Source organism: Haliotis cracherodii, unplaced genomic scaffold (assembly GCF_022045235.1).
Source record: "Haliotis cracherodii isolate W230 unplaced genomic scaffold, xgHalCrac1.p SCAF_23, whole genome shotgun sequence".
Lineage (NCBI taxonomy): Eukaryota > Metazoa > Mollusca > Gastropoda > Lepetellida > Haliotidae > Haliotis > Haliotis cracherodii.
Genome location: NW_027266279.1, coordinates 13,081,897 through 13,097,815, shown reverse-complemented (window position 1 = coordinate 13,097,815; position 15,919 = coordinate 13,081,897). Strand labels below are relative to the sequence as shown.

The following is a 15,919-nucleotide window of genomic DNA, read 5'->3' as shown; positions in this document are numbered from 1 at the left end:
CCCACTCTAATAAGCGCCCATGGTGACATTTGCTAATATATTGGCTAGTGAACAATCCCAATTAGCACCCCTTCTGATTGATCAGTGTACACAAGACTTATTAATTCGCGTATAATACGCACTCGTGCGTTATATGCACCCTTAATTATGGGCAATTAAATTCTGGAAAAGTATATCTGTCGTATATAAACACTTCAGGCTGTCAGCATAAACCACGAAATTTATCTTTCAACTCTGTTTTTTTCACCAAAATAATATTTGATTAAGAGCCACCTATTTCTTATTTCGAGAGCGCCCTGGGCGCTTATTACGTTGAATATGGTAATGTTCAAAGTGATGTTAAACACAACACACTCACTCAAATCATTAGATTCTTTATTTGTCTCAGTATTTATGCAGAAGGTTTTTTTAATATGAATGCTGACGTAACTTGTTTGAGTGTTGACAACACATCCAGGTGAGCTACAGTGCCGGTTTGACTATTTCTAAATCTTTCAATTTTTTGTTCAGGTTTGCAATACCAGAACAACCAAATCCGCCAGCAGCGCTAGGCGCCGCCGGTCTGTGTCATCTGGTGACACTTTCTTCAGTCATGAAACACACTTCGTAGTGACCAATGTCCGTGCATCCATACCTAACGACCCACCGCAACTGAACTCCACAACCTTCGTGTCAATGGAGGAAGATTCTGGTATGCTTTTTGTTCAAGGAAATCTTCATGCTGACACGGTTTAAGGAAAGTTTTACTGGAAACATATGGTCAATTCTTAAATCAAAAATGAGAGACATCCTCCTTCTATTGACTTGACTAATTATTTTAATTAACGACAAATAAATGAATATTTGGAAAGAAATGAGAATTGTGCATGGTATTTCTAAAAACAAGGGGTATAACTCATCTCAACCAAATTGAGATATTTTGTACATATCAAACAACAAAACTACAGTTATATGACAGAGATTATCTGAATTGATGAATATTGCAGGGACAATGCCTCTGTTCACCCAGCTAAGAATGGGTACCCGGTAGGATTAGTAATGTGACTGTTGACCTACTAGCGCCATGTAAGGCTAGGGTTCTATACTACCTAGGGAGCTGAAAATGAAATTTGTGTGATCCACAGAGGCCTGTTGGCCCGTGGCCTGGGAGAATTACAAAGGTTTGCTGAAAACTTTAGTAGATGGCCTACCTGTCTAGTCAAAATGTTATTCCTTCCTGTGTATGTTGAATCTTTAAAATTGGATTGTTTAAGGAGAATGACAGCCGGCTGCCATTTTGCAATGTTGTGTACAACTTCTTTATTTGCTCATAAATTATCATGAAAGGAGGCCAATATTTATTCTCAGAGTGCAGGAAAAAAAATTTAGGGGGTGAGGAGTTCTAACATTTTCAGAGCTCTGCTAGATGGCTACCCGACCACGGTTGCAATTTGCAGCCTCCACAATTTGGTTGTAGGCTAGTTAGTTTGGAGAAAGGCCAGTAACTTTTAAAAGGAGCATGCCCTACTGGCTACATCCAAATTTGTTGTTAAATCTACCCCTGGATCCATTGACCAGGGTAATGACCTGACTTAAGTCTGCTTCAAGAGGATAGATTTGGTGTGTTGTAAATATTCACATTGTTATCATGTAAAGGTACCAATAACGGTTTGATAGTCATAAACAAATTTGTGTATCTTTAGATATGAAAATATTGACAGGATTTATGACCTTCTATTCTAGGCACCCTGATCTACCAGCTGTCTGCCGTTGATCCTGATGGGGACACGGTGAAGTTCGGGATCAGCCCATCATCAGATGTGGCAAGCACCAGGGACCTGACCCTGACACCTAATGGCCTGTGAGTAGGGGGATGGTGGGGTTGTAAATGAAGCAGTTTTCAGTTCCAAATATTTCTGGTGAAAGATGATGATAGTATGTAGGTTTTTTTAGGAATTGAGTGAGTGAGTGAGTTGGGTTTAATGCCGCTTTTAACAGTATTCCAGTTATATCGCGGCGTGTCAGCTTAATGTGGGAGGAAAGCCCGAAGTGATGCAGGTCCCAGACGTTTACCACTTCGGTGAAACCCACGAGCACGGGCATGGTGCTGACAAACCTAGAAACATAATCGTGGCGAACCGGGATTCGAACCCACAATCATAGGTTGCCCAAGGGACGCAACTCTGCACAGCGAATCGACTGGGCCACCCGCGCCCCCCATTTCTAACAGACAATTTCACGGGCATTTGATGCAGGGTTAGGGTTAGGGTTCAACAACAAAAAATGAGTTTAAGGTTAAAAACCGGTGTGCATACTGCGTAAATCAGCAAAACAGTTTGCACAAACCGATCTTCAGTACTCTGAATCTCTACAGTTTAGCTTAAGCTAGTGGGAGTGGTTGGGTAGCTTAGTGGTTAAAGCGTTCGCTCATCATGCCGAAGACCCGGGTTCAATTCCTGACATGGGTACAATGTGTGAAGCCATTTCTGGTGTCCCCACCGTGATATTGCTGGAATATTGCTAAAAGCAGCATAAAAAGTACTTCCTCACTTAAGGTAGTTTATCAGTAATGTTTTAAATAACCCAAACGACTTAACAATGAGATGACATCACTGTTGGTTAAGGGACCAGAGGGATGAAAATATCACGTAATTTCTGCAGGAGAGTTTATTTGAGGGCAGGTGAAAAGTGGAGAATGTTTTAGCCTTGAGTGTTGGGCTATTTGGTGCTTGCAGGTTCATGTCTGATGTTGACATTAATTAGGAGATAAACATACTGTGTATTCAATGTAGAGCTAGGTTAGCTGTAGATCGCGCTAGGTTGAATCTGGAACTGAACACGCAGCGTGAGGTTTCAAATGTTAAATTTAGCAAGATTAAATCTACAGGTAACGTACATGTAGCTGTATGTTGAAAACACAGTATGTTTACCTCCATTCTACCATGACTAAATAAAACGCGAACTCTTTGGTGTTAGCAAATATACTGAGTGAAGCTGCATGGGTCCAGAGTCCAGTGTTTTGAGTGGGTTATCGATCTGAATTACGGAATCACCGAACAAAATGTATACTCAAGCAGTTTTTAATTATTTTCATAATAAGTGATGTATGTAAAGTGTGCACACTGAATGTTACATCCATGCCTCCATGAACATAATAAAGTCAGTTTTAAAAAACATTTACGTCAACAATAATAGCTTCACAGACTGCTTATTAAATTGTCAACACACCAAAAATTGTAGACAACAATAGAACTCTGTGACACCATCATTATAAAGCAATCCAAGCCCCGAACATTCTATTATCAGCCAATCAGGAAACGGTAGTCCATTAGTGGGTGTGGCCTAACCTTTTTTGGTTGATGCAAACAGATGCGAAAACAATTGCTTTGTTAGCCAATTAAAGTCCTCGGAATCATGGAATTATTCATTTGTTGTGTGAATAGCTGACATGTATCTGATGTGTCGAATAGTAATATCTCACTGTACCTTCCAGCTTGACCTTCACCCCGGCCTTGAACTACTATGGAACCTTTGATGTTCCGGTCATCCTGTACGAGGTGGACGTCGTGGACATCCCTGCCGCCTCCACCAACGCCATCATCACCATCCAGGTCACAGCAGACAACGACGCTCCCAGTGTGTTTGCCTTCAGTGGAGGGGTTAGCCTTGTTCCTGCTGACCCAACAGCGCCCATCATGGTGGGTGAATGCAGAGCGAGTCACGGTGAACACGAGATGCCACCTTTTGGGGATTCTAGGTCCGCGCGACTTACGCTTGTTGTAAGAGCTGGGTTATGATCATGTGGATTGGATGTTTACAATGTGTGGCCCCATGGGGATTGTAGAGCGAGTCACGGTGAACACGAGATGCCACCTTTCGGGGATTATAGGTCCGCGCGACTTACGCTTGTCGTAAGAGCTGGGTTAGGATCATGTGGATTGGATGTTTACAATGTGTGGGGATTGTAGAGCGAGTCACGGTGAACACGAGATGCCACCTTTCGGGGATTCTAGGTCCGCGCGACTTACGCTTGTTGTAAGAGCTGGGTTATGATCATGTGGATTGGATGTTTACAATGTGTGGCCCCGTGGGGATTGTAGAGCGAGTCACGGTGAACACGAGATGCCACTTTTCGGGGATTCTAGGTCCGCGCGACTTACGCTTGTTGTAAGAGCTGGGTTAGGATCATGTGGATTGGATGTTTACAATGTGTGGGGATTGTAGAGCGAGTCACGGTGAACACGAGATGCGACCTTTTGGGGATTATAGGTCCGCGCGACTTACGCTTGTCGTAAGAACTGGGTTAGGATCATTTGGATTGGATGTTTACAATGTGTGGGCCCGTGGGGATTGTAGAGCGAGTCACGGTGAACACGAGATGCCTACATACCACCTTTCGGGGATTATAGGTCCCCGCGACTTACGCTTGTTGTAAGAGCTGGATTATGATCATTTGGATTGAATGTTTACAATGTGCAGCCCCATGGGGATTCTGGGTTAGAAGTGGTCCACAGGAAGCTATGCTTGTGGTACGAGGTGGTGATGGATCGCATCGTCTGGTTCAGTGACTTAGTTGATTGTAAGTTATACTGACCCGAAGAACCTCCTCCGTGGTCTTGTTGTAGAGTGCCCGCCCGGAGAGCGGAAGGTCCGGGGTTTGATCCCCAGACACACATACCAAGCATTAAGGGGCTAAAACAAGGACTGGTCGGCTTGGAGTCAGTATACTGTGTCTGAGTGGGGTATTCATGTTAAACTGCAGCATGGTATCTCAGTGGGCTAGCACTATAAATCGGCATCAGTCCGGACTATAACTAGCATACACGCACATGCACACACACATGCACACAGGCCGCTGTCATATAGCTGGAATATTTCTGAGTCTAGCTTTCAAACAAGAAACAAATCAAACATTTGCATTTAAGTTTATCACGCAAATTATTTTTATTTCTTAACGGCTGTCCAAAGTAAATGAAATATTCTTTTCAAACCTGTTCATATATCGCGATATAGTATTGCTCTCTGTAATTTTGTCATGATTGTTAATATCTTTCAACTAATGCAATCAGAGAAAAAATGTTATGTACGTCTTCCTATTTTCAGACGCTAATTGAACAGAACCTAGTCAACGACAGCTCCATCCCCTACAAGTGGGTGTTCGGAGCTTACGATGTGGACCCCGCTGAGAATTTGACCCTGTTCTTCACACAACCTGGCAATGGGACCCTCGTGTTTGATGAGGTGTCAGCACTGGTGCCAAACTGCTCCGCAAAGACGGTAAGGATATTGATATGCAGATGGTTGGCCGCAGCGGGATTCCGCCGTTGAATAGGCTTTAGTCGTGCAGTGAGGGTAGGGTGGTTACAGTGTCAGATCTGGATGTTGGTTCCTGGATGATTGCTTATGAAGGAAACGACTGGATTGCCTGGCCAAGGCTTGGTTATGTACAGCCGCGATATCAAAATATGGAAAAACGGACTCCATGTCCCTTATGGGCCACTGTAGAGATCGTTTAAAAAATTATTGAATATCTGAATATCTTTAGAAACTGAATACATCGCTAGCGTCTCACTTCAGGGAACCACTCCATTCATGCTTCCATGCCTAATGTCTTGCAGCCATTTTCATTTACAGAATCACAATGATAAGGAGATAATTGCCCTTTTGTATATCTGTATTGTATATATAATATAAAGTTTCACGAATAGAAATTGTTTTATTTGAATCACAGCAAGGAAAGAACATGTATTATGCTAACATATACAATTATTATATTCTATGATACAAATGGAAACACAATATGTTGTTGACCGCCTCCGTGGTCTAGTGGTAGAGCGTCCGCCCGGAGAGCGGAAGGTCCGGGGTTTGATCCCCGGCCGCGTCATACCAAAAGACGTTAAAAGATGGTACTTGTTCTTACCCTGCCTGGCGCTCGGCATTAAGGGGCTAAAACAAGGACTGGTCGGCATGGTATCTCAGTGCTAACACTATAAATCGGCATCAGTCTGGACTAGTACAAGCAACCACACAAACACATACACGTACATGCACGTACGCGATGCGATGTTAAACCCCATTTCATCTCACCTCACCTCTAGTGAATGGAATTTCTGCCTGGAGAGTGGAAGGTTGGTGGTTCGATCTTGTGGCAGCATCATACCAGAACATGTTAAAAGATGGTACCTGTTGTTTCCCTACCTGTTGCTCGGCATAAAGGGATAAAACAAGAATTTGATGCCTCAGTGTGTCTACTGTCTCTCATGTTAACTGTGGCATGGTATCTCAGTGGGCTGGCATTTTAAAACTGTCATAAGTCTGGACTAGTACAAGCATCCACACACAGACACACACATGCACACACAGACACACACATGCATGCACATCGCTGTATAAGTGCAAACATGTCGAACTCAACATTAAACGCCATTTCACTTCTCTCACCTCAAGGGGCGGGCGGGTAGCCTAGGGGTTAAAGCGTTCGCTCGTCACGCTTGAGACCCGGGTTCGATTCCCGGCATGGGTACATTGTGTGAAGACCATTTCTGGTGTCCCCCGCCGTGATATTGCTGGAATATTGCTAAAAGCGGTGTAAAACCATACTCACTCACTCACTCACTCACTCACTCACTCACTCACTCACTCTCACCTATATATTGTTTAGATAAGAGGACTGTTTTGCTTATGAGAACCATCAATATTCCTTCCAGGCTGGCATCCTTTGTTCCAACTTGTCTCTCCCTCACGCCCCCGACGCCATCAACTGGATCTACAGAACATTCCAGTACATCCCAGAGACAGGATACACTGGTTACGACGAGGTCCGGATGTACACTCAGGACAAGGGAGGGGTCTACTCCGATGTCGTCACGGTCAAATTTGCCATCATGGCGAGGCCTTGCCAGAATGATGGAACATGCTCAAGTAAGTCCACCGTGCCAGAACAACAGAACATTCTCAGTAAGCCCACCTTGCCAGAACAGAACATTCTCAGTAAGCCCACCTTGCCAGAACAGAACATTCTCAGTAAGTCCACCTTGCCAGAACAGAACATTCTCAGTAAGCCCACCATGCCAGAACAGAACATTCTCAGTAAGCCCACCTTGCCAGAACAGAATATTCTCAGTAAGTCCACCTTGCCAGAACAGAACATTCTCAGTAAGTCCACCTTGCCAGAACAACAGAACATTCTCAGTAAGCCCACCTTGCCAGAACAACAGAACATTCTCAGTAAGCCCACCTTTCCAGAACAACAGAACATTCTCAGTAAGCCCACCTTTCCAGAATTGAGTTTTCATGTTGAGTCTTGTGTCCACTTTGAAGATAACCTTGAGACTTAGATATGCCGGTGTGGTAAACCTTCAGTTCAGTTCAGTTAACCTGGATGTTTTCCAAGGAAAAGCACTATCTGGATAAGCGAGGTTTCAATTTATGTTGGCATGACACACATGAAGGTGATCCATAAGGTGATCCATAAGGCTTAATATAAGAATTGGTTCTCGGGCATTGATTTTTGAAAATATAGTAACGGCTGTGTTTTCTTTTTATCCCCCGCCCCAACGAAGTTGGCGGGGGATATAGAAATGGGTTCCGTGCGTGTGTGCGTGCGTGCGTACCTGTGTGCGTGCGTGCCGAAACCGTTAATTATTTCTCTACGAAACTTTGCATGTCTATCAGACTCATGCTGAACTGGTGCCTTTTGCTATTTAGGAATTTTATAAATTTTAATTTTTTACGTTTCCATTGCAACAAGATGGACTTAGGTTCTATAAGGGTGCTGTTCGTTTCCTGAGTGTATGTCAAAAACCGTTAAATAATTTCTTACAAAACTTTGCATGTTAACCAGACACACACTGAAATGGTGCCTTTTGCGATTTAGGAGTTTTATAAATTTTTATTTTTTACATTTCCATGGCAATAAGTTGGACTTAGGTTCTACAGGGGTGGTGTTCGTTTCTAGAGTGTAACTCAAAAACCTTTAAATACTTTCTTACAAAACTTTGCATGTCTACCAGGCACATACTGAACTGGTGCCTTTTGATATATAGCACTTTTAGAAATTTTGATTGTTTATGGTTCCATGACAACAAGTTGGATTTAAGTTTTAATATAGGATGGGTTTACTTAAGTAGTATAACAAATAAACTGTTAAATATTTCCTTGCCAAACATTGCATGTCTATATATAAAGCGCATACTGAACTAGTGCCATTTGATATCAAGGAGTTTTAGAAATGTTTATTTTAGAATTTCCATTGCAGCTATTTTGACATGGGCTAAGAGAAATGTTGGGTCAGTTACCTGGTTTGGGACCATAACGTGTTAAAATGGGCGGGGTATATAGATGACTTTGTCAACTATACGCTTGTTCTTGTTCAAACTTGTATGTGACCAAATAAACAGTTGTGTACCATCAACCTTGGAAAGGGCCTCTCTACATTAACAAGCATTCAAACTCCTATTGCCGCCATTACCATAACACAGTAAAGCAGTGCACATGTAAAGGGAAGTAACTGCATGCTATATTGGATTGCATTGTTTATAAGTATAAGTTTTTATAAAATGTTTTTTTTAAAAATGGAAATAAAAGCGAAAAGTGACCAAGAATATTGTTTTCTTTAGCCCAACATTTTGATGTGACGATTCATTAACACTCTTTGTCATCTGACTGCAGGCAGAAACGAGAGCCTATACACATGCACCGACCAACGAAGGGCCGAAAACTTTGACCGCTTCTACACCTGTGCATGTGCACCTGGCTGGACAGGGAGTCGATGTGAGCTGGATGTGAACGAGTGCAGCAGCGGCCCGTGCAGTTGGCCGTACACCTGCTACAACGACGTCAACAGATACTTCTGCGCATGTCCAGAAAACAAGCCCAACTGTGATGGCCTGGAGTCGTGGATGATCGGGTTGATAGTGCTGGCCGTGATCCTGCTTGTCATCATCTCGGTCCTGGCATGGTACATCTTCATGGTCAAACGCGGGTACGTTCAGTGGATCACAATGTTTGTCTGTTTGTTGTTTAACACCAGCTATATGACATTGGCCTGTAAATAATCAAGTTTGGATCAGACAATCCTGTGATTGATTTTGCGAGCAGTAATCCATGCCATCGGGGAAACGATGCCACAGGCCGTTATATAACTGGAATACTGTTAAAAGCAGCGTTCAACCCAACTCTCTCAGTCACTTAGACATCGCAATTCAATGTGCCAGGAACATATGATCATGTTTTCGCATCCCATATTCGCAGTGATATAGCTAAAATAATGTACAAATTGGCTGTGAACTCATCTTTCAGTCGTCTGAAGTGGTCCTGGTTCTTCATGAGACTGAAGGGCCGAGCAGGCAGCCAAACCTCAAGTGAAGGAAAGGACACAACCACAGCCTTTGTCAACCAGGCTTATGAGGTAATGCAGTAAAGATTCTTCGGCTGCCCAAATACCCGTTTTGTAAACGTTTCATTTTTTGGCGTTCTTTCATCTGTAATTTATGAACCTGCATCATTCAAATTGTGGAAGTCCGAAAAGGACCCATACGTTGGACATCCCACACACACGCACGCACATACATATTAACGTTTCATTTTTTTTCATTTTTTCAACTGTAATTTATGAACCTGCGTCATTCAAATTGTGGAAGTCCGAAAAGGACCCATACGTTGGACATCCCACACGCACGCACGCACGCACGCACATACATATTAACGTTTCATTTTTTTGCGTTTTTTCAACTGTAATTTATGAACCTGCGTCATTCAAATTGTGGAAGTCCGAAAAGGACCCATACGTTGGACATCCCACAAGCACGCACGCACGCACATACATATAAACGTTTCATTTTTTTGCGTTTTTTCATCTGCAATTTATGAACCTGCGTCATTCAAATTGTGGAAGTCCGAAAAGGACCCATACGTTGGACATCCCACACGCACGCATGCACATACATATTAACGTTTCATTTTTTTGCGTTTTTTCATCTGTAATTTATGAACCTGCGTCATTCAAATTGTGGAAGTCCGAAAAGGACCCATACGTTGGACATCCCACACGCACGTATGTACGCACGCACGCATGCACGCACGCACGCACGCACGCACGCACATACATATTTGACAACTTTGTCATTGTATGCCATTTTGTTGGATGCTACTTTGGTCACAGCGCGACATATTTTATACAAGAAGATGGTCACAAATAGTTTTGGTTTTTTTTCGATGAAAGTAATCAGTTGCTAATCTCTGAATGAAATAATTTCAATTCATCTTGACACAAATGTAAACTTTGAAAATGCAATCTATCGGTAATTTCCGAACGTATTGTGATACGTATTCAATTGTATTTCAAATTGTGGTATACTGGTAATACTGGTAATACCTATGTGAGTATTTTATTGGATTTAAAATCTGATTATATGGAGATTCATATCATCTCTCATCTTCCCAAGGCAAGAGAGTTAACTGTCTTTAAAAGTCCAGTTTCCACCCTTGCCGAATTAGGCTGGAATTCCTGGGCCCGATCATAGCGCCACTAGTGGCTATTACGAGTTATGTCCCTTCTGTGCCTCTCCTATGGACCAATCAGATTCCAGCCCTCGTATCACTTGCATTTGCTCAAACAAAACAGCGGGGCCCAGTCAAGACAATCTGATCGATAATCAAGGTCTATATTGTGATAAAACGGGTATTACATCGCGAAATGCATCAAATCATTTGAGCACCTTGATTAAAAACTTGAAAAGATTTGGAAAATATCTCTTGACAATGAGTTGGCGGTGCACATGCTTTGCAAATCCTGCAATTGCCCGAAATCTGCACGACAGTTTACGAACCGGATTTTGATTTCATTGCACGATATCGATTGGGCTATGCATAGACTCGTTAGTCCAGCCAAAATGTAACTCCATAATACCAGCCAAGTTCGGCAATGGGTGGAAACTGGACTTTTACAGTCAGTTAACTCTCTTGCCTCCGGAAGATACTCTACATGTATATGGTACTGCGTTCAATAAAAGGCATTAACTGTCAATCAAAACTAAAGTTTGATAGAAAGACACACAATGTCTTTGAAGAGAGGAATAACATACACACTATTGGTTGCAGGATTACAACGGAGATGAGTGTTCCTTGGTGAGTTTTTACATGCATTTACTTCGGTGGAATTATCACATTACTTCTTCTGCCAGTTTGGCCGAAAACACTCAAAATGTTTTCTCCATATATATTCTCTTTCGTTGAGAAAAAGGGCTTGACGAGAAACCAGTAATCACAGACCTTATTTGATTATTTGTATATAAGCTAACATTCCATGAAAGGAAATTTGTTTTGTGGAATTAAAAAATATGTGTATTGAGGGAATATTGTTTCCTCTTCAAAGCTTTTCATTTTTTTTAAATATATTACATGATCATGATTTTAAGGAGCCTTGTTTTACCATCTAGGATGAACCATTCCGACCACGTTCCGGTTCAGGTGCATCATGGGTAATCTTCAGCGGACGCCCGGACCCTACCACCACTTCCGACCAGAGAAGATTCCGATTTGTCCCCTCGGTCAGTGTTTAGCAATATGCAAATCAGATCAGGCTTGGCTTGTTTCGTTGACGGACCAGGCCAATCTACAGTGGATCTTGTTCAGTCGTTATTTAGAATTCAATAACAAGATATAATTTTTTTTACAAGGTAGTGCTGAACATGTTGTCTTTGGGGAAGGAATCACCACTCTGCTTGTCTCGAAGAAGGGAGATATCGATAAACTGTAAATCTTGAAACTGATGCATCGTCAAATTAATATGACTGCTGACCCCTAGCCAAAAATGTGATTCAAAATTATTGCGTCACCCCCACCCCATCCCCAGTGGAATGATACATATCCTTACCTTGATCCCATCAAACAGCAAATAGCACTGCATATTAGCACAATAAAAAACAGCGTTTTCCTAAAAAACAACACACAGTTTATATGTTTATTCTGCTGACTTGCATTAAGGAAGTTCAAAGGCAATAAAATAATTGAACCAAGAACAGTTCACTCAGTAAGGATAAGAATTTATGGATGAACAACTTCTTTATCACAATTAAGAGCAACGTTTCGGTGTAGGTTCTAACATCGTTATCAAGCTTTTGGAGACACAAATGCAAAGCTTCATTAATGCGAACAAAGACCACTCGCATTTTTCGCATTTAATTCACGCTCACGTTAATTTTAAGATTTACAGTACTTTTGATTTTGCCCATGACATTTTTGTTTTGTTTCCGAGATTTGTAAACAAAACACACTTAATTCAAACCTTTTCTTTATTTAGTTTTTTTTCTTTCTTTATTATATTTCCAGAATTTTTTTAATGACATTAAAACCTTAAAATGCCTCAAAAGCAGCAAGCAGTTTTCAAAATGAATTCCTGAATTCTGAAATTATAAACTTAAGATTCTTGTGTTTTCTTTGTGATTGTTCTCAGTTAAGCTTTGACCACCTATTGTGTTTTCATATTGGCTCAGAAAATGAAGGAAATATAGTCTGTTATTAGTATGCATGACAGTGGCCTGTGAGTGGAATTACACAGGTACCGGGGTCGTCAGTCACAGTTGAGTCATGATAATCTGAGATGATGTGTTGTCATGGGCAACAAGCAGCAAGGTTTCGATAATTTTGAGAGAAATTCCCGAAATCCATACTTATAATAAATATTGATATTGTTGATGATAAATATGGTTTTCACACAGTGTTGTCAATTATCATGTTTATTGCATCTGTTGAAAGTTTGTTTGTTTGTTTGAAGTTTAACGTCACACTCAGCAATATTCCAGCTATGTGATGGCGGTCTATAAATAATCAAGTCTGGACCAGACAATCCAGTGATTGACATCATGAGCATCGATACACGCAGTTGGGGTTCGATGACATGCATCAACCAAGTCAGCGAGCCTGACCACCCGATCCTGGGTTGCTGAAGGTCAATTCTAACCTTTTCTTCACAGGTCATCTGGTGAAAGAGAAAGGCTAAATATTGTCATTTTCTGAAAATAGATGTTGTGTGCAGATCCTGTAATTATGCCTGAAATTGGCATTCTTTTATCCATCTGTACCCCGTGCAAAATCCATGGGCCTATTCCAACATTTTCTCATTTTAACTATCAGGGGATGACCACTCCAGTTCTGAGACATTCAGGAGAACAACAAACCCAGAACCCCTATGAGGAATCATGGAATCGCCCACTATCAGGGGAGATCACTCCAGTTCAGAGACATTCAGGAGAGCAACAAACCCAGAACCCCTATGAGGAATCATGGAATCGCCCACTATCAGGGGAGATCACTCAGCATGAAGAGATCTCACAGGTTTCAGAAGTTCAGAGCCACAATCCTAGAGCACAGGCACCACTGGGGTCGGAAAGTTACATCAATGCTATAGTTGAGCCAGAGCCGGATTATTTCAAACACTAAGAAAATATGTAGCCATTATTGATATTGTTTAACATTAAAATTTTGAATCTTCGGATTTTCTACCTGAGCCTTTTTCGTTTTCGATCTTTAAAATGAGGCTAGCATGAAGTTACCGTAATATTTACAGTAACTGAGACATGAGAACGCCTTATCAAACAGGCCAGAAAACATCATGAAGCAATTGTGAAGATATTTTCTTGAAATTTAAGTAAAATAGCACCACTTACTTTTAAAACTGGGATCAAGTTTTTAGTTAACGAAAATATGACAAACATATTCTGGAAAATGAAATATGCTTCAAAACTGGTTTATGATGTACACAGGCTTCTTGAAGATGCTGTAATCATTTGCCATGTATTTTTTATTGTACTTTAGTGAAACTGAATTTTGTATTTTTATACTTAGATATAGTCTCACTTTTATCACCCTTTATGCTGTCCTCCATTGAAATCCGAGACTCGGAGATGAGGCTCCACTCATTTATTGAGTTTTACACTGGTCTGTCTATCTCAATTTAAAAACTTAACCAACACCTCAGCTTTTAATGTTCCTATGATTGATAACTGCAATATTTTTAAATCACATACACATAAAAAAATCCATCACAAAGTGGACACAATTTATGGATAACGACTTCTTTAATACTGTAAAGGCAACGTTTTGGTACAGATCTTTATGCCGTTGTCGAGTAAGACAGTATTAATGAAGTTGTTATCCATAAATTGTGTCTACTTTGTCATCCGTCAACTTTTAAGTAATGCCTATCAAACAATTTAATAATCCATGAGCTGTTTTGTTTACAATCTCCAATACATGTATATTGATGAAAGCATTGATGTGCAGAGTCATGATTAAAACAATAAAATATGGTATACCTTATTGAACACACATCCTTATAGTCGTTTTTTCTATCCCATTTACTGATGGCCCTCAATGACTGATTCTCCCCTCAGCCTTACCGTTGTTGTGAGAGCTGTGAATAAAGTCTTTTACAATAAACTTGCCTTTGTTGTTGTGGGGGCATGGGTGGTCTCATTGTCTGAGGCGCCACAGTTCAGTGTGTAGAAACCTTATTGCCCTGATTATGTTTCTATGTACCCTGATGTTTCTAGGTTGGTCAGGACTGTACCCTAATGTTTCCAGGTTTGTCAGCACTGTACCCTGATGTTTCTAGGTTAGTCAGGACTGTACCCTGATGTTTCTAGATTTGTCAGCACTGTACCCTGATGTTTCTAGGTTAGTCAGGACTGTACCCTGATGTTTCTAGGTTTGTCAGCACTGTACCCTGGTGTTTCTAGGTTAGTCAGGACTGTACCCTGATGTTTCTAGGTTTGTCAGCCCTGTACCCTGATGTTTCTATGTTAGTCAGGACTGTACCCTGATGTTTCTAGGTTTGACAGCACTGTACCCTGATGTTTCTAGGTTTGTCAGCACTGTACCCTGATGTTTCTAGGTTTGACAGCACTGTACCCTGATGTTTCTAGGTTTGTCAACACTGTACCCTGATGTTTCTAGGTTTGTCAGCACTGTACCCTGATGTTTCTAGGTTTGACAGCACTGTACCCTGATGTTTCTAGGTTTGTCAACACTGTACCCTGATGTTTCTAGGTTTGTCAGCCCTGTGCCCTGATGTTTCTAGGTTTGTCAGCACTGTACCCTGATGTTTCTAGGTTTGTCAGCACTGTACCCTGATGTTTCTAGGTTTATCAGCACTGTACCCTGATGTTTCTAGGTTTGTCAGCCTTGTACCCTGATGTTTCTATGTTAGTCAGGACTGTACCCTAATGTTTCTAGGTTTGTCAGCACTGTACCCTGATGTTTCTAGGTTTGTCAGCACTGTACCCTGATGTTTCTAGGTTTGTCAGCACTGTACCCTGATGTTTCTAGGTTTGTCAGCGCTGTAACCTGATGTTTCTAGGTTTGTCAGCACTGTACCCTGATGTTCCTAGGTTTGTCAGCCCTGTACACTGTTGTTTCTATGTTAGTCAGGACTGTACCCTGTTCTTGGGTTTCACCAAAGTGGTCAATACCTGAGACGTGCATCACGTCCGACTTTCCTCCCACATTAAGCTGACACACCTTGGTATAACTAGAATAGTGTTAAAAGCTGACACACCCATTTTGTTATGTGTCCCCCCTGAAGGGAGGGGAGACAAACTTTTTTGGCTCGGTTTCCATTGGTGTTGGCGTCAGCGTCTTATTTCGAGCCATAACTTGAAAACCTTGCAATATTTTTCAAAAACACTTGGCATATGCATTGCTCATAAGCTGAACTGGTGCCTTTTGCTATTTTGATTTTTTTCCAAATTACATTTCTTACATTTTCATGGATACATTCTTGACTTAGTCTCAAACGAGGGTAGGGTTTGTTTCTGGGCCATAACTTGAAACCTTTAAAACATTTGTCAACGAAACGTGGCAGATGCAATGCTCATCATGGTGCCTTTTGCTATTTTGAAATATTTTAAATTTTATTTTGTTAAGTTTCCATGGAAACAAT

At 41.4% G+C, this 15,919-nt stretch overlaps 1 protein-coding gene across 1 annotated transcript in view; it reads left to right on the top strand.

Moving 5' to 3' along the window:
- LOC139471999 (uncharacterized) overlaps positions 1–14,361 on the top strand; it is a 188,571-nt gene extending 174,210 nt beyond the window's left edge. The window contains exons 128-137 of the mRNA XM_071254507.1: positions 511–691; positions 1,723–1,840; positions 3,473–3,677; positions 5,083–5,256; positions 6,687–6,900; positions 8,650–8,962; positions 9,280–9,388; positions 11,080–11,106; positions 11,418–11,528; positions 13,114–14,361. Of these exons, the coding sequence (XP_071110608.1) occupies positions 511–691; positions 1,723–1,840; positions 3,473–3,677; positions 5,083–5,256; positions 6,687–6,900; positions 8,650–8,962; positions 9,280–9,388; positions 11,080–11,106; positions 11,418–11,528; positions 13,114–13,419 (1,758 nt within the window). The 3' untranslated portion in view covers positions 13,420–14,361. The remainder of the gene's footprint in view (positions 1–510; positions 692–1,722; positions 1,841–3,472; positions 3,678–5,082; positions 5,257–6,686; positions 6,901–8,649; positions 8,963–9,279; positions 9,389–11,079; positions 11,107–11,417; positions 11,529–13,113) is intronic.
- The last annotated feature ends 1,558 nt before the right edge of the window (positions 14,362–15,919 follow it).